Source organism: Manis javanica, chromosome 9, assembly GCF_040802235.1.
Source record: "Manis javanica isolate MJ-LG chromosome 9, MJ_LKY, whole genome shotgun sequence".
In the NCBI taxonomy this organism is placed as follows: Eukaryota; Metazoa; Chordata; class Mammalia; order Pholidota; family Manidae; genus Manis; species Manis javanica.
In genome coordinates, this window is record NC_133164.1 from 68,068,653 (window position 1) to 68,087,105 (window position 18,453).

General features: G+C 41.1%; 1 protein-coding gene across 3 annotated transcripts in view; it reads right to left on the reverse strand.

Annotated features, from left to right (window-relative positions):
* GAREM1 (GRB2 associated regulator of MAPK1 subtype 1) overlaps positions 1–18,453 on the reverse strand; it is a 173,152-nt gene that overhangs the window by 17,445 nt on the left and 137,254 nt on the right. For 2 of the 3 annotated variants that reach the window (XM_073212728.1, XM_073212727.1), the window contains exon 3: positions 15,957–16,087. In XM_073212728.1, the coding sequence (XP_073068829.1) occupies positions 15,957–16,087 (131 nt within the window). Of the gene's footprint in view, positions 1–14,365; positions 14,398–15,956; positions 16,088–18,453 lie in introns of those variants that run through there. The other variant, XM_073212729.1, reaches the window with a different exon arrangement.

Consider the following 18,453-nt stretch of genomic DNA (forward strand, 5'->3'; position numbering starts at 1 on the left):
ATCTGGGGAGAGGCCAGGCATGTTGCTGAACGTGCTATATGCACAAAGATAGCCCCCAGAACACAGAATCATCCAGTCCAAATTTCAAGAGTGCTGAGGTTGAGAAATGCTGATATATAATTCATCAATATTTTCTTCTAGTATTTTGATGGTTTCATTTATTAATATTTAACTTATTTGACTAAAATATTTGGCAGATTATTAAAGGTTGGGATCCAACCTTAGTTTTTAAACAGCTAACAGAATGTCCAGCTTCTTAAATAACCATCATTCATCACTGATTTGATGTGCTACTTTTATAATATACCAAATTTATTAAACACTCTTTGTATACATATATTTGTATCTATTTGGGAGACATTTATCCTAATGACCTTTCTGCTTACCTATGCTGTTTTAATTTCTACATTTTATCGTACATTTTCAGATCTGATATTAAAACCCTCCATCACTTGTCGTTGCTCTTACTCAAAAAGTATTTGGATGGTAAGTAACAGAAGGAGTGATGTCAAAAGTAAAGTAACAGACTGAGAGAAAATATGTGCAATACACACCACAGGGGAAGACCTGACATCCCTGATATGTAAGGAGCTTTTAAAAAATGGTAAAAAATCCTCCAGAAATAGGCAGAAGTCATGAAAACCCAATTCTCTAAAAAGAAGCACATGGCCTTCAAATCTATGAAAAGATCTTCAACTTGTTTTATAGTAAGAGAAATGTAAATTAAAATTACACTGAGATACCACTTTTCACTTAAACAGTGATAAAAAATGCAAAAGCTTGGCATTGTACCCTGTTGGTGAGGCTGTGGGGAAACAGGCACTCCTGTTTATAGCTGCTGGAAACGCAGCATGATACAAGCCCAGTGGTGGGGCATTTGGCATTACCCAACTACTATGTATGTGTTTATACCTCCATCCAGCAATCCTATGCCGAGAAATTTTCCCTGAGGTCGTTCCTCCGAAGGTACGAAAATACAACATGTATGGGCTTACCTGTTGTAGCATTATCTGTATTTGCAGAAATTGGAACCAACCTAAATGCCCAAACATGAGCTGGGCTGAGTGAACGATGGTGCACATCACAGTGGTGTGCAAAAAGGAGAATGAGGAGTTCCACGACCTGATGGGAAATGATGCCTACAATGTATTAAGTAAAAAACAAAAAGCAAAGTGCATAAAAGTTTATATAGTATTCTACCTTTTTTAAGAAAGGAGGAAAAATTAATATATATATATATATATATATATATATATATATATATATATATATATATATATATAAAGGAACACAAGTAAACCAGAAAACAATGAAACTGGTACTTAACTGAAGGTAGGGGACAGAGGTATCTGGTGGGAGGGAGTGACAGTGCGGGCGTGTACCTGGCTGTGGTGTTCTGACCACTTAGGAGGCATGCCAATATTCTACCAATTCAAAAACTAAAATCAAGTCAACAGCAACTTAAAAATCCCTGAAAGCTGGATGCAAACAGTAACAGAAGAATCCAATGTACTTCGAATGAGTAAACTAATCACACTAGGGACAGAGTCACGAAATCATCCTAGTAACTTTACAGCCCTGTCCAACCCATGGTGTCAGTAAGGAAAAAAAGACCAAGAATTTTTGTATTTTTTCAGTAGACTTGTTTTGCGTTGGGATATGGGCCCGGTGACTCTGAAACAGCTTTATGTGAACTGCAGGACTGAACACCTGGGAAAATGTGCTGATCTTTTTGGAGCCAGAGTTTTCACTGTAGAAGAGGGGACAGAAATATGAATTGGGAATTGGGAAAGGCAAGAAAGAACTCTAAGGGGTTGGAATGGAATTGGAGTTATCTACACAAGCTCACAATTTTAGGAAACTACACACATGCACGCACACACACATTTCTTAACTTTGCTCTTTCCAAGGAACTAGAAGCAAAGACTCCCACTATCACTATCACGGCCCAAATCATTCCCCACTAAGAGGGATCAGGGCTCCTGGAGAGATGACTGAATCTAGGGCTAGGACAGAAAAAGTACGAAGTGAGTTTGGAACATTTTGTTGTGCCAGAAAATAGAGAAGTAAGTGCTCAGGATGATGGGAATGTCAAAAAGGACACAGCAGCCACCTTGAACTGGCCTCTACTGGCCATATCTGGGACCATTTGAGCATCACAATAAAGCCCATAATGAGTTAAAATCTATTAAAACAAGAAATTAAAATCTGTTGAATAAAATAGGAATATCTAAGTCCATACTGTTAACAAAAAGATGAATGAATGAAAAAAATGAATGAGGGAAATGCTGACAAATGTAGAAGACCAGTGGGCTTGGAAAATTATAAATTGGCAACTATTAAAGATTGGTATGTATGAAAATCATCAATGGATGCTGAATTTATAGGACAAGTTTGATTAAAAGTATGCATGGTTTTAAAGTGTTTTTTCTCAGAATGCTACTTAAGTGAAAGGGGAGGAAAAAGTAACTAGAGTGGAGAGAGTGGACACACCTTGATCAGGGCTCCAATTCACTTTCACCAAAGAGAGGTGTGCCCGCGTCAAGACCTCTGGATGCGATGCCCTGAGAGGTTCAGGACCTGCTTATGTGACCGTCCATCTGGAGGTGTGTCACTAGAATCTAGTCATTAGGAAATACCAAAACAACCCCAATGGAGAACTGTTTTGTAAAATACCTGGTGTGTATTGAAAAAACTTCCCAAAAGACAAGGAAGGGATAAAGAAATGTTTCAGATTAACGTGAAATAAAAAGAAATGAAAAGTAAAAGCATTTTACTGAATGGATTCTGAACTAGAGGAAAAGAGAAACACTATAAAGCACACACACTATTGCAACAGTTGACAAATTTGGAAAATAGACTGTAAATAAGGGTATTACATCACTGTTAACTTTCCTGCAGGCAATCTGTTTACATAAGAAAATATCCTTATTCTTAGGAAATACACACTGATATGTTAAGGAGTAAAGGGAAAGATTTCATGCAATTCACTGTCAGGTGACTCAGAAAAATATAAATTCATTATTTTATGTACATTTATGGATATGGATGTGTGGGCGTGGGTGGAGAATAATACAATAAATGTGGCAGAATGTTAAAAGCTGGTGAATCTGGCTAAAGTGTTTGTGGATATCTCATATCATTCTGCAACAATTCTTTAAATTGAAATTATTTGAAAACAAAAAGTATAAAAAAGCATGACAATAGGAAAATTTTAGATATTTTTGCCTACTTATTTTTCCAGACAAATTTTACAATCATTCTGTCCATGGTCTGCATTGGTAATTTTACTGGAAGTGAAAAAACTGGTGTTTTGGCAAGAAGTGACCTCATTATAATAGCATTTCCAAATAGGCACTTAATTCTCATCATTTATTCAGATCTTTTATTCCCCTTATTAGTATTTAAGCTTGCCTTCATTATCAATTCCTGAACACTGCTATTCATTCATAGTTTTTCTACATGTTTTTTTGCTGTTCTGTGTGTCCAGTAATCTTATTCTAAGAGCTTTTTCCAGTTGATTCTCTTGGGATTCCTAGTTGATTGTATCAAATCCAATCAATGACAATTTTATCATCATCTTTTTCATTTTCAACCTTTCTACTCCACCGCAGAGTGGTGGTGGTGAGAGGGTTGTCCAGATTTTAATGTGAATATCAGTGTTTTAATAACAACTATGAGAAATTTGTTGGTCTGAGATGGATATTCTTTATCATATTAGTAATGTGTCTTTCCAATCCTAGTTTACTAAAAGTTTTTACAAAGAAATAAAGTCATCAAATCCTATTTCTATACCCAATAAGATGGTCATATATTTTTAATTTTGAAGTACTAATTTTTATATTATAATAGATTCCCAAATACTAAAATAATCCTACAGACCTGAAATAACCTCTACATGATCATGATGTACTTAAAACTATATTGCGCGGTTCTCTTTGACAGTATGTGTCATAAGGTTTATGTATCTTAGTTACACGTGAGATTCATCTACAGTTATGTTATCTTTATCAGGTTTGGTCTCAGGCTCACGTTAAGCCTGAGACTGATTTTTTCCCCTTTATGTTAATAAAAAAGTGGATAAAGTGACTGACCATGCTGACATGCATACTGGGCAGGAATCATCAGCACATGTTTAGAAAACTAGGCAGTAACAATCTTTGTAAATAATTTCTCACCCACTATTCTAGGTCACCTCTATTTAATTTTAACCTTTGGAATAAGTAATCTGTCAATCAACATTAGTGCTATAAGAAAACAAACAACTCTTTTGTCCCTATAGAGGAGGAAATCTCACTCTAGGAGGCATTATTAGTATTTAAATGGCAGCAAAATATTGCTTTCATGGTGGTTTGGGCTCCTAAGGTTTAAAGTCCATTTTAGGTGACTCAGGTAAGTGTTACTATTTTTTTTTAATTTTATTGAAGGGTAGTTGACACACAGTATTACATTAGTTTCAGGTGTACAACACAGTGATTTAACATTTATATACATGATAATTCTAGGTACCAGCTATCACCATACCAAGTTGTTACAATATTTTGACTATATTCCTTATGCTATACATTACATCCCGGTTACTTATTTATTTTACAATTGGAAGTGTGTACTTACTATTATTTTTTTTTGTGAGGGCATCTCTCATATTTATTGATCAAATGGTTGTTAACCACAATAAAATTCTGTATAGGGGTGTCAATGCTCAATGCACAATCATTAATCCACCCCAAGTCTAATTTTCGTCAGTCTCCAATCTTCTGAAGCATAACGAACAATTTCTTACATGGAGAACAAATTCTTACATAGTGAATAAGTTACATGGTGAACATTACAAGGGCAGTCATCACAGAGGCTTTTGGTTTTGATCATGCATTATGAACTATAAACAGTCAGTTCAAATATGAATATCCATTTGATTTTTATACTTGATTTATATGTGCATACCACATTTCTCTCTTTATTATTATTATTTTTAATAAAATGCTGAAGTGGTAGGTAGATACAAGATAAAGGTAGAAAACATAGTTTAGTGTTGTAAGAGAGCAAATGTGGATGATCAGGTGTGTGCCTGTAGACTATGTGTTAATCCAAGCTAGACAAGGGCAATAAAACATCCACGTATGCAGAAGATTTCTCTCAGAACAGGGGGGAGGGGTAGGTGTTACTATTTTTTTTAACAAGACCTCAACTTAATTGTGTTTACCTTCAGATTCAGCATTCATCTGGGTTTTTATATTGGAGTAAGTTTAGGAATTTAAATAAATAAAACAGTAGATAAATAAATTTAAACTTTTATTTGGATCAAGTTCAGATTTGCAGAAAAGCTATAAAGGTAATAGAAAGTTTCCATACCTCGTTCGCCTATCTTCTCCTGTTAACATTTTATGTAACCATGGCACCTTACCCAAACTAAGAAATTAACACCGATGCAGTGCGATTAACTACAGGCTTTATTTAGATTTTGCTATTTATTTACAAGTATGTCGTTTTTCCTGTTCCAGGGTCAAGTGAGGGTGCCACACTGCAGCCAGTCTGATCTATGAGCTCCTTGGTCCTTCTGTGTTTTTTATGACCTTGACTGTATTTTGAAGATGCAGATTAGGATTTCTTTTTAAAGCTAAATAAATCATTTATAAGTGACAGTACCTGGTGCCTATGATGACTGACTTTTTTCCCTACAGGACCTATAACTTCAAGATTTCAGTTATTTTATTCTCTTAACTGATTATCAAGGGCCCTTATAAAGATTTGTTTGCTATTAAATCTAACTTTTGCTCTATCCCTGACTTTTATTTTCAGCTATCATCTAATTAAGTTTACACCAGAGGCCAGAAAACTACTGCCTACAGTGCAAACCCAGGCCGCCCTCTGACTTCGTAAAGGAAGGTTTAAAGGACACTGCACTGCTCATTCACTCACAAAGGTTACGGCTGTTATCCTCTACAGGGGCTGCCAGAGCGGCTGCGGATCTGCAAACCCTCAGGCAATCACCCTTTGTCCCTTTACAGGAAATGTTTGCCAAACCCTGGTATAGATGAATGGAAACCCCTTTGGTTTAACTGGTACAATACTATTAACTGTATGATACGAGTAACTAAATTACAAGCTGAGTTTGAATGCTACCTTTACTCTTAGGTGAACTGAGACCACGTGTTTCACTTTGCTGGGCCTCAGTTTCCTCACTTCTAAAATGAGGACACCATCACCTGCTTTGCAAGCTTAATCGATGTGTGCAAAAAACTTCCCACAATGGCAAGCTCTCAATAAACGGAAGCCATTATTACTACTTTTTTGGCAATAGAAGTTTGATACTTGTAATCCTGTTCCTCACTGCCTTTCCCATTGCCCTATTTTCACACTGGTGTTTTATTTCCTTCCACTGCTGCACTCAAGCCCAAACCACCACTGGTAAGCATTATCCTTCCTTTATTAAGACTTGCTCAAGTTTTTATTGAATGTATTATCCCAGAATAAAACTGCATGTCTGAATGGGCCTGAAATATCGCTACTGTTACATCCCAAAGGAAGTGAGCATATCGAAATGATTCGAAATACGCCATTTTAGGGGAGACTCGCCTCCGAAATGCTGAGACACATCGGCACACTTCCTTTCCTGGAGCTCTGCACTCCACTCGGCCTACATCGCCTGGATGAGAGCGGAGACAGGGGTGTTGGAGAGGGTTCTCAGGGGATCCGAGAATATACTCTCTCGGACGCTCCCAGTTGGCGTCCAGCGCGCCCACAGCGCCTCTCCAGCGGGAAGGCATACAAGAACGTGTCTGCTTCCAGCTCATTAAATCAGTACTCGCCATTATTTTTCCTAGCGTATAATACACTTTAATAAACATGCACCTTCCAGAAGGAAGAAGTCACGGGTCCAGTGAGCTCCGCACACCACAGGGAAGAGGACGCCCACGCGGCCTGGGAGACGCGGCCCGGACGGTACGTGACCAGAGACAGATCAAAATCATCCTTACTAAACGTCAACCTCTGGGCACATCCAACAGTTTTGTCTACATTTTTCGCGTGTGTGTACTTTTCGAAGGAAGTCACTCCTACTCCTGCGCAATAAAGTGCGTAACCCGTGCGTGTGCGCCGTGTACTCCCCGCCCCGCCCGATGCGGTGGCCCATGCCGCCGTAGGGCTGTGCAGGAGCCCCGGGGCTGAGGGTACCCACCGGCCTGTGGTCGCTGTGTGGGACGGAGGGAGCATCTCATAAACGAATGCTCTTCCTTCGGCAGTTGAGCCAGTCTCCTCTGGTTTCAACAGATGTGATTTATTTGCATCATTTGTTTCCTTAAAAAAATTTTTTTAATAGCAAAAGAAACAATGTGTTCTAACTGCTTTGGTATGCGAGCCTGGTTAACATTTCTAGTTTCAATGTTTCCTGAGAGGAAGTAATTCAAAGTGTGTTATCTAAACAACTCTAATGGGTCTAATCCAGGAAACTATCAGGGTTTTACTGTTAGTAGTGCCATTCAGTATTAATACCCCATGGTCAAGCCACATTTTGAAACACTGATGTAAAATTTTACACACACACACTCTCTCTTTCTCTCTCTCTCTCTCTCTCTCCCCACATCTGATGGCTCTGACAGCACCCAATCTGTTCTCAAAGACCAGTTGTTCCAAAGATCAAACATGTAACAGAGGTTAAAATTTCAACTCTTCAAAAAAAAAAAAAAAAAATCAGGACTGATCTGACTGATATGTAGATTAAAAAGCAAAATTTGATTCCTGCTAGATCATTTCCCTTATAGCTCCCATTTTTGTAACTCGTCTGAGAATATAGCAAAAATGAGAAAGAAGTGCATGAAGATTGAAGACAGATGCCAATCCTGAGGGTATTTTTTTACGCAGGATATAGGGTGAGAAAGACAAGCACAACGGCCGTGATTTAATTTGTGACGGCGAAGCACAGGGCTTGCCAACTGGTAGTTTTCCAGAGAAGGTCTCAAAACCTCAGATGACGAAAAAAGCACTTGGCTGTCTTCAGACACTGAAATAATTAACCTCATGACTGTTTCCAATTTATCACTCTGAATGAATCCTGAAAATAAATAACAGCTCACTCATTGTAAGGAGAATATGCAATTTTTAAAAACTGGAAAGACAAAAATTGGCTACCTCTAAATTCATTCACTCTTCATTTTTAGCATTTGTTCTTACATCTGACAAAATTCAGGTGGCACAGCCATGAGTGACCTCTGGTCTCTCTGGAAAGTGTCAAGAACAAGGCAGTGAGCTAAAGGCCCTGAGCAGCCAAAAAAATACTGTGATGTTGTTGATGCCAGGACTTACATAGAAAAGCCTTTTAAGGATGGTAATGCAGCACAGTTACTCCTAAGAAAAACTCTGTCCGATCTGGAGGCAGCAGAATAGAAATGGAAATGAAAGCTGGAAATAGGCAGATTTCTAACAAACACAAGAGGCAACAAGCAAATTCAAATGACACCAATAAACACCAAAATTTCAGGGTGGTGAGGCCCCTCCATATAAAATCCAGGGACATATGCACCTCAGGAGAGGGGCTACATCTAAATTTTGTTCAAGTGCTTCTGTTTAAGATGGCAGAAAAGTACAATGTATTTTAAGAAACTGAAATGAAATTACAGTCATTTCCGACAGAACTTTTGATACAATTCACATAGCTGGCTACCCAGGATTACCTTTGCCCTCCAGGCTCAGGAGAGGAGGCAGAAAATGCCAGAGTGAATGACCCTTATTTGTTTCGAAAACTTGAAGGAGAAAAACCACCTCTGGTTATAATCTTACAACACGAGGAGGAAATTCTTTTTCTGAATTGTCAAGACAGATACTAGGAAAGGAATTTTAAACCAGGAATGATGGTTATGACTGAACTTCACAACTAAAATGAAACAATACGCAACCCCATGCAACACCCCCACCTCTGCCCCCTGTTGCATCGCCACAATTTGCATGACTTTGCAGGAGGACCAGAGGATGGTCAAAGTGTGGGGAATAAAGTTTTGAAAGCTTTATTTGCCTTTTAAAAAACAAACATGACTGGGAAGATGGCAGAGAGCAAGGTAACTATGACTGGCGTCCAGCACAAGGAGTCCAAAACTCTCAATTAATGTCTTCTCAAAGTCTTGTTTGCAGTTCTGTTAAAATGAGTAAAGAAAGTTAGATGGCTTGTCTGTTAACTTCCTTCTGTATGGCAGTAAGACCCAGTCTAACTAGCTGGCAGAAGGGGAAGGTTTTTACTTCTTTACTTTTTCAGATATCTACTTAAGAGACTAATGTAATTGTATGTTAAGTTAGGGTATGACATGATGTACTTGGCTTGCCTCAAATCTATGAATTGGGGGAAAAAAACCTGCCAATTCCCAGTAAGTTGGAAGCCTTGGAAAAATCCAAAGGTCAGCATCAAGGTGTGCGAATCGTATCCAATTTTAGAACGGCTTGCTTCTCTGTTCAGCGATGCATTTAGCCACTTCAGTGTATCTTTGATGCCACCTAAAGGAACAATCCCAGAGACTAACTCTATTGGTTAATACTTTACAGATTCTGGGTTAATACTTTACAGCAGTATTTTTGAACAGGTTCATTCTGACACAAGCAATCTAATTAGAAACTGTACTGATGCTGCTGATAGAAAACACCAAATTAACTTGGGCCACTTTATTTCTAAAATATGGGCACCATACTCTGATATGAAACAAGATCTAAAAATCCACATGTATAACATTCAGAAAAGCTGCCCAATCCTGTGTGTCAGACCATAACTGTTTCAGAAATACAACAACAAAAAAACACCCAGAAGAACTTGGCTAGGTAAGAATTATTGAACACACTTTAGATTTTTTAAAGAAAATGAATGAACTGTGCAAGCTACTGTGCCCCTGGGAATGACTGTTCTGATTAGAATCATGAACCTTGTCTCAAATCCTCAAGTGGAGCAGAAGGAGCAGAGAGATGACTGGATTCAATCAGAAGAACTGGCTTTGCTGCTGAGTAATTTTGTGGCTTCATGTGAATCTATGAGGTCAGTTAACATCTGTTTATTAGTTTTCCTATTTGTTCAAAGAAGGATAGGGTTGGGCGATGTGTAAGAGTCTTTCCAGACCCAAAATTCGATTGACAAATTCAAAGTCTGTAAACTTCTTAGTCCCGCTGGATTATTGAGAATACTGTTCATTTTCTATTGGTCCTGAGTATTGAGAAACTAAGCTATCACTGAAGTTCTCTGAATTGTACATGAGCCTTTTCCTATTTATAAAAAGCCAACCCTGGAATCTTTCTCCCACACCAGGGCAGCTTTGCGTCTGGACACGGACACCCCTGGCAAGGCAGGTGCCAAACCATGTAGCTGGGAGCCAGTAGGCAGGTGGCAGGACTGTCAGCTCAGCACCCCAGAGCACACGGGAGTTGTGTTTAGGTGGTCTGTGCAGGCAGAACGAGACTCTGCTCCAGGTCGGACTGAAACCTCACAGTCTCTGAGCAGAGCCCTCTCCCCAGCTGAGACAGTGCAAACTTCTTATTTTGCCCCTGGGGGAATCTATGCTGGGACAGCTGAGAGCGTGGACCTCAGTAGCCAGAACGAGAATAGTGATGGTCAGCGTCCAGATTAGGGAGTTGGGGCTTCTCCGACTGGCCCACAGTCCCCTGCATGCAGAAGCTTCTGGGCAACAGCAGTGAGTCCGGTACCCCTCGCCCACTTACAGACAAGTTGCCCAGGGCCAAATGAAGACCACCCCTTCTTCCTTCTCTCTCCACACATGTCATGGTGTAGTCAGACTTTCAGGAAGGCTTAGTCAGTCATTGTTTGGCTGGCAGACAATAAATGTGTGGGAAGATTTCTCATCATTCCTGGGCTTAGTTTGAAAGGCAGGAAGACATCTGAAATAATTCTCTGGGCACTAGCACAGCAAGTTCCCAAAAAGGACCAGCCATGTGGGGGGCACTTCGAAGCAACAGCCGCTGGTTACAGTGTGCTGAGTTCTGAAGCCAGGGTATAAAGTGCTAAATGAAGAGGAAGTGAAATAATATGTGTGGGCAAATGTTTTTTAAAAGGGAACCTTAATTTAGTATGATTTTCTGTTCTGAAATCAGGGGTTGGCAAAGGTTTTCTCACCGGGCCAGATACTAATACCCCCAGGTTCTGTGGGCTGTTTGGTCTTTGCCACTGTGTTGTGGAAGCAGCCACAGTGGTAGTCTGCTGATGTACTAGATGCTGGTGAAGCACACAGCACATTACTGCATTTAATTCTCATGACAAATCTATGAGTAATATTGCCCCAATTCTGCAGGCAGACACCTGGGCTCAAGGCCCGTACGACCTGCCTGTGGCCACAGTCAGTGCCTGGAGCTGGGGTCTGAACTTAGCTCTGAATCCAGAGCCTGAACTACATACATTCCACTGTCCGCTGCTCTTCAGATTACAGGAGCTTGTTTACGGAGGGACACATGCCTCACAATCATTGGTTCAGCTGTTTGTGTCATTAGAAGGTAGAGGAATGGGCCTTTGGTTGGGATGGCTGGCTCAGAAATAGGATGTCTTCTGACTTTAGACATAAACATGACAGTAGAGATGGTTGAGGAAAAAACTGAGGCCTAATTACAAAGAAATGCCTGTGACAGTTAAACACAAACATGCAGGAAAGGAGGTAAACAAGGACAACATTCTCACCGTGGGAACCCAAACCTGGACGGATAAAGGAAAGGCTGTGAAAGAGGCAGGTGACTGCTGTTCTAGACAAGCCGAATGCCACCAGCTTTGGAGGGGCCAGAGGAAGTGGACACAGGCCCATGAGAGGTTACCTGCCCACATGCTCCTTCATTTCCTTGACCTTCTCACCTCCCATGTATGTTCCTATCACCTCAGCACCCACTCAAGGGGACACACTATGACTAAAAAAATCAGCTACTCCTGTGGTTTCCTGTGTTACTGCCTAAAGCTCCATTTCAGGCATTCTACACTCTCCTCTCTGGCACCTCACTTCCTGGAACATACCCGGGTCAGAAGTCCCTGAAGCCCACCAGCATCTCCAGTTTCCTTGGGGTGAGCCTCCTGCGCTCACATGCAGTCCATGGTGTGTGCTCTCTCTCTCTTAAGGGCACGGGGTCATGTTCGCTGATCTGCCACACTCACCTGGTAGAACCCCAAGTCTGACTGAACCCAGCTCTCTGCTTATTCATACCTGCACCCAGGCAGCTGAAGGTCAGTGCTGAGTAATCTCACTGGAAATTTACGTTGACAAAACGCTGAGACCCTGCACCGTGCTACCCTGGCTAACTTACTGTCTGGGTCTCTGAGCTGACTATTATTTCCCTCCACTCGAGGCCACCCAGGGCCCCACTTTGCCGGGTTTAGGGCCTAGTTCTCAGCCCCATCTGACCTGATCGCCAGGAAGTGCCCGAGTCTCCCACTCCTCCTTGGAGCACCCCCCCATTGGCTGCTGGGACACCCACGTGCCTATGCCTTCCCACCTCACTGCCCTCCCTTCAATCTCTTCCAGACCCCAGAGCTGGGGTGTTCCAGGGCTCAGCCTCAGTCTCCTCTTCTTTTCATCTCATTTCCAGGTTAGAGTTTCTCAGCACGACTGACATTCTGGGCCAAGGTCATTCTTTGATGTGGGGGCTGGCCAGGGCACTGCAGGGTTTTTGACAGCACCCCCGTTCTCTACCAGGGGGCCAGTAGCATTCTTCTCTACCTGAACTGCAGCAATCAGTATTGTATATCCTGACATTGTCAAATGTCCCCTGGAAGAAAATCTGTCCTGGTTGAGAACAACTGCCATAGATGAGCTCAGTAGCCCTGTAGCTTCAAATGCCACCTAGGAGCTGAGGAGCCTCAAATAGGTGCCCCAAACTCCAGACCTGTCTCCTCCACCTCTTTATTTGGAGGAAGTATTTATATGTCTTTACTGTCTGCCTCCACAATAGACTATAACCTCCAGGGTTTTCATATTCACTACTTACTCATAGTGTCTACAAAAGTGGAGGGCATACAGTAGTTGCTCAAAATATATTTTGCTGGTTAAAGAACTAAACACTTGGCGCTCCTCTCCCTGAGGTCGCCCACACTTTCTAAGTGTGTAACCTTTTAATCTTAAACTCTTTCTCTCCAACCTTTCAGGGCGCTCCTCTCTCTCTAAGGTCACCTGCACTTTCTCTCTAAGTAACTTTAAATAAAACTTTTATTCTGCTTCAAAAAACAAACAAACAAGTAAATAAAGAAAGAGATAAACACTTAACATAGATTAATCCATTCCACGCAGTTAAGTCAGTAATGGGGCAATTAGGCAGATAATTTTAAACACATCAAGGTATCTTTTAAAAATATTTTTCTTATTTAATTTCAAGATAAAAGGAATGCCTTATTTTTACATAAGTTTGTAAGCAGTACTAATCCTACCCATTAAATTTTTGTTAAAATTTGCAATAGTCTTGGAAATTACAACACTGGAGTTCCTATTCTTTCTATTCTCTTGCTCTACTCCACATTCTTTTCATGCTTAATTTCAACTTGTAGCTGCAAACATATATAAATATACATTCACATCTATTTCTTTATTTCAAATAATAATTGTGCCTTTTGATTATCATGATGCCAGTTGGCTACCAGTTTTTAACATTCCTTCAGCTGTTTATCCTCTTGGTCTAATGTATGCTGTATTTGAAAGAGAGTAGAGGGTAAAATTCTCCAAGAAGGTCTGAATTCTGCTATGCTTAAAAAACTGCTATATTTAATAACATTTACAATAGCTATATTTATGAAAGAGTTGTATAGTTTTTCACTTTTTGCTCCTTCTCCACGTGAAGTGATACCCATGCGAAGCTTGTCCTCGCCCTGGCTTAGCTCTGCACGGAGCGCCGCAAAGAGGCACACGCACCCTGTGATCAGTTCTCATGGAAGACGGTAACTTCCAACATTGTTTTTATTTTATTTTATTTTGGTCCAGGTGGTATCTAGATATTTTTTCCACGAATCTCCTCGATTTATTTACTTACATGGGTGTTTAATCACTAAGCACACAGACCTTTGTGTATGTATGTCTTTGAGCAAATTTCCTTAGGTTCCTTTATCAATTCTTTCTTCTTTGAATATAATTGAATGATGCCTTAATGATTAGTGCCTGCTGTGTGTGATGGTTTCCTAAAACCCAGAAGTAACGGACCAGAGGTATTAAACACGTATGTGTAACACAGGAACCCAACCCAAATCCAATTAGTTCTATGGATGTTAAAAATTTGCTTTTTATACACTTATCTGTGACTTTGAACCTTTTTTTTTTGCCTTTAAACAAACTGTGGTGAAATATATATAACATAAAATTTACCATCTTAACCACTTTTAAACATAAATGACATTTTTAAGTTTAAATGACATCTTTCTTACACATTTTCATCAGTAGAGTTGATCATGGTATTCTGTAAAATAAAGTATCAAAATGTATGGGTTTCAGTATTAGTTTTTCAATCATTGCTGATTTCATACAAATTCACAAAAAAGAAGCTGCTAGAGGCATCTTTTACATGAACAACATAGCACAATAGGCTGAGTTGGGGTATATATTTGGGGCTTATGTTAAATACTTGACAAAATCTTAAAAATCATAATTTTTTTCTGTTTCACATCTCATCATTTATCAACCAATAAAATGTTTCCAAAAAGAGTTTTAAAAGTATTAACTTTTCTTTCTACAACACATTTTTTTTGCTTAGATAATTCTAAATATTAGTTTCAAGGAGAGATTTAAATCATATCAAGACACAAATGGAACAGGATTTGATCAATAAATTTCAGTAAGTTTAAAAATAAACATATTCTCACAAATTTCAATATAAATGAAGATAAGGTGTCTTGATGACTCACAGACTGGGCTGCTGAAGAACTTAAAAGTTATAAATATTTTTAAATATAAGCATGATTTGGTTAGCAAAGAATTTTCAAAACACAAAAATCTTACCCATTTCTGCAATAAAACTTTAAAAAGTAGACTACAGCAGCCATGTTTTAGAACTGGAAGAAAGAACTACTCAGCTAATCAAATAGGCAGACCCACTTGGCCCTCAAGAGGTCGCCTTGGGCACCTTGCCCCCCAGCAGTGTGTGGGGGACTCAGCCGCAAGGACACCGCTGCATCCTGGCTGAGACACCTGCAGCCTGTCTTTCCCATAGAGTGGATTTCCAAGAAACAGTCATCTGGCTCCCTACACCCTGAAATGTTCAGAGAATGGGGCTTAGCTGGACTTCCAGCAGAAATGAGGTTAAGCAGAAACTCCTTTCAGTGTGAACACTTTCTAAAGTGTTTTAGTCTAATTGTGGTGGTAGTTGAAAACGTGGTGGTTTGCAGGCAATCAGGTCGGGCGTCACTGATGGCATGGCTGCCCTGGAGAGTCTGTCTTTACAGCAGATCTAGTCAAAGGAACTTGCTCTGCACAGAGGAGGGACAGAGTGTCCCTTTAAGAACAAAAGCAAAACAAAACAAAATGAAAACCCTCAAACTGCAGCACAGTGAACACTGTTGAGCTTCTCCCTGATGAATAAGGATCAGCAAGAACCTCTGGGCCACATTCTAGGCTCCAGTTCTCTGTGTGTCCCGTTTGGTCTAGCAAGGGCAGGATGGGCAGATGCTGGTGGCAGGCAGAACCCTGTTCTCCCTTCACCAGGTGCTGGGCCCTAGGGTCATCATATGCACGTGCCGGCTCCCCTGGATGCAGCACCCACCTCACTGAGGATCTGGCCAAACTGTCACACAGTGGGGAGTAAAGTCCAAAGTAAACAACAATCCCTCGATCTGCATTAGCAGTTACCCCAGCACAGTAATCTGCTGGGGGTCAGGGCCACTGCAGCGCATGCAGGGTGGCCACTGACACCAGCAGGAGACTGGAATGCCCCCGAGACGCACAGATGCCCCTACCGTGTACAGAGACCCAAGAATGAGCCCCATTCCAGTGAGGATAAACATTTGGCTCTTCCAGACCTACCTTCACATTGAATGTTATTTCCTCCATGACGTACACACGCTCAGGAAATGCTTTGGCCACCTCCTCCACACTGTTGAAATATTGCACTGGCTCCTTTATATCTCGGTCTTGTTCCAGCAGCTTGAATTGCCCTAAAGTGCGTGGTAAACAGAAGAGACATGAGATGCTTGCGCTGGACAGCTGTCACCGTGGCGGCAGCTCCCCCTTCCCTACTCCCACTTGGCTTCATCCAAAGCTTCTGATCCTTACCAGGGGGAAAAAGCTACCCCGCAGAAGGGTTTCTTCAACTAGCATATGTATTTTTTTTTTTTTGAGAGGGCATCTCTCATATTTATTGATCAAATGGTTGTTAACAACAATAAAATTCAGTATAGGGGGGTCAATGCTCAATGTACAATCATTAATCCATCTCAAGCCTAACTCTCGTCAGTCTCCAATCTTCTGAAGCATAACGAACAAGTTCTTACATGGTGAACGAATTCTTACATAGTGAATAAATTCTTACATGGTGAACAGTACAAGGGCATTCATCACAGAAACTTTCGGTTTTGATCACGCATTATGACCTATAAACAATCAGGTCAAATATGAATATTCGTTTGATTTTTGTACTTGATTTATATGTTGATCCCACATTTCTCCCTCTATTATTATTATTATTTTTATTTTTAATAAAATGCTGAAGTGGTAGGTAGATGCAAGATAAAGGTAGAAAACATAGTTTAGTGCTGTAAGAGGGCAAATGTAGATGATCAGATGATCAGGTGTGTGCCTGTGGACTAAGTATTAATCCAGGCTAGACAAGGGCAGCAAGACATCCACGGATGCAGAAGATTTCTCTCAAAGCAGGGGGGGGTGAGGTTCTGAGCCTCACCTCTGTTGATCCCCAAATTCTCACCTGATGGCCCCCCTGCGACTGTGCCTGTCTTAGGTTGTTCCTCCCGTGAGGAATCTTACCCGTCTCTGGCTAACAAGTCATCTTCCGGGGCCATACAGGGAAATGTAAAGTTGGTAAGTGAGAGAGAAGCCATATTGTTTGAAAAGGTTAGCTTTTTACTTCTTTGCAGATTTATGCCCTGTGGCTTCTATGCCCAGCACTTGTCTTGAGGTATCTTTACCACCTGGAGGAATTATGATACTCGGTAAATTCGATATGAGGCATGAATTCTATTTAAGGGTTAGCATATGTATTTTAAAAGCCTAAAAACTAAGACCTATGTTTTCCTTTTTTTGTTTCCATTCAGAGTTTATTACCAGAGGACCAAAATCAGACTAAATGGATGCTTATTTGTAACCTGATCTCAAAGTGAAAATTGGCTGTCTTGTAAATGATTGCTCATTTTGTTTTTAACAGTAAGTCGACTGCCTTCTCACTTAGTTGTAACAATGTCTGCACGTATTATATTCCAAAACGAAGGCTCAGTGGTCTGGGGGAACTAATTCTTTAAACTTAGCATTTAAAAGTTTTGCAAGTAGGATAAAACAACAGAGTGGACTCTTGGCTTTCGCGGGATCGATGCCCTGGCTTCCATGGCATGTGCGCAGCGCTGAGGGCCTGGGAGCTGCCGGGACATGCGACGCTGCTGAGCTTGGGACCTGTGTGGAGCAGGGCACGGGGGCAGGCGAGCAGGCCTCCGCCCGGAGCGGGGTCCTGGGAGCCCTTGGCACCTGGTGCCACACACAGCTTCCTTCCTCGTTTTCACTGCTGTGTGTGAGATTCGTAGGAGTGGAATATGCTACCGTGCTTCCCCCAAACGGGATTTCTGAAGAACTTGGAACATCATCCCCCAAATGCCAGGGATCTGTCATGCTCATTATATATTTTCAATGTTTGTGAAACTACTGGTACATGCTGGAGGAGTTGGTTTTAGTAGAGTAAAAGACCCTACGTAATCAAGTTAAACACATATGATTTCTTAGTAGTCACTTCCGAAGCTCTTTACAGTGTAACACTTGAGAAACCTGAAGGAAAATTACAAGCTGTTGTGAGGCAGATCTCTTCAGCATGTCTGTGGGCATCGGTTAGAAATAAGGAAACTTCCATTTATACTCCCAACCCATGTTTTTAAGCATCTCTTAGGTGGAGGCATTATCCGAGATGCTGGAGATAAATCAATAGATAGACCAGATATAATTCTCTGTCCTCTAGAGTCTTGCATGGTAGGGGGAGATGGATGGTGAATGTGAAAACGAGCGGAGTACACACTATGTCAGCGGTGAAGAGGCGCTACTTAGCTACTGCACATGGGGCACAGAGAGCCCAGGAGGCGGGAGAAGGCAGGGCTCAGGCGGTGGCTTCTCACAGAGCTGGGGGTTGATTTCTTAGAATTCAAGAGGCAACAGCCGGCACAAAGACCCACAGGTGGGTGGTGGGTGCCTGCCCAGTGTGCTGCCAGTGTGGCTGGAGTGGGCGATGAAAGGATAAGAAGGAGCTGAAGGTCAGAGAAACACCGTGTGGTCAGACTGGAGCTCTTCGTCTGAATGGGTGGTGAGCCAG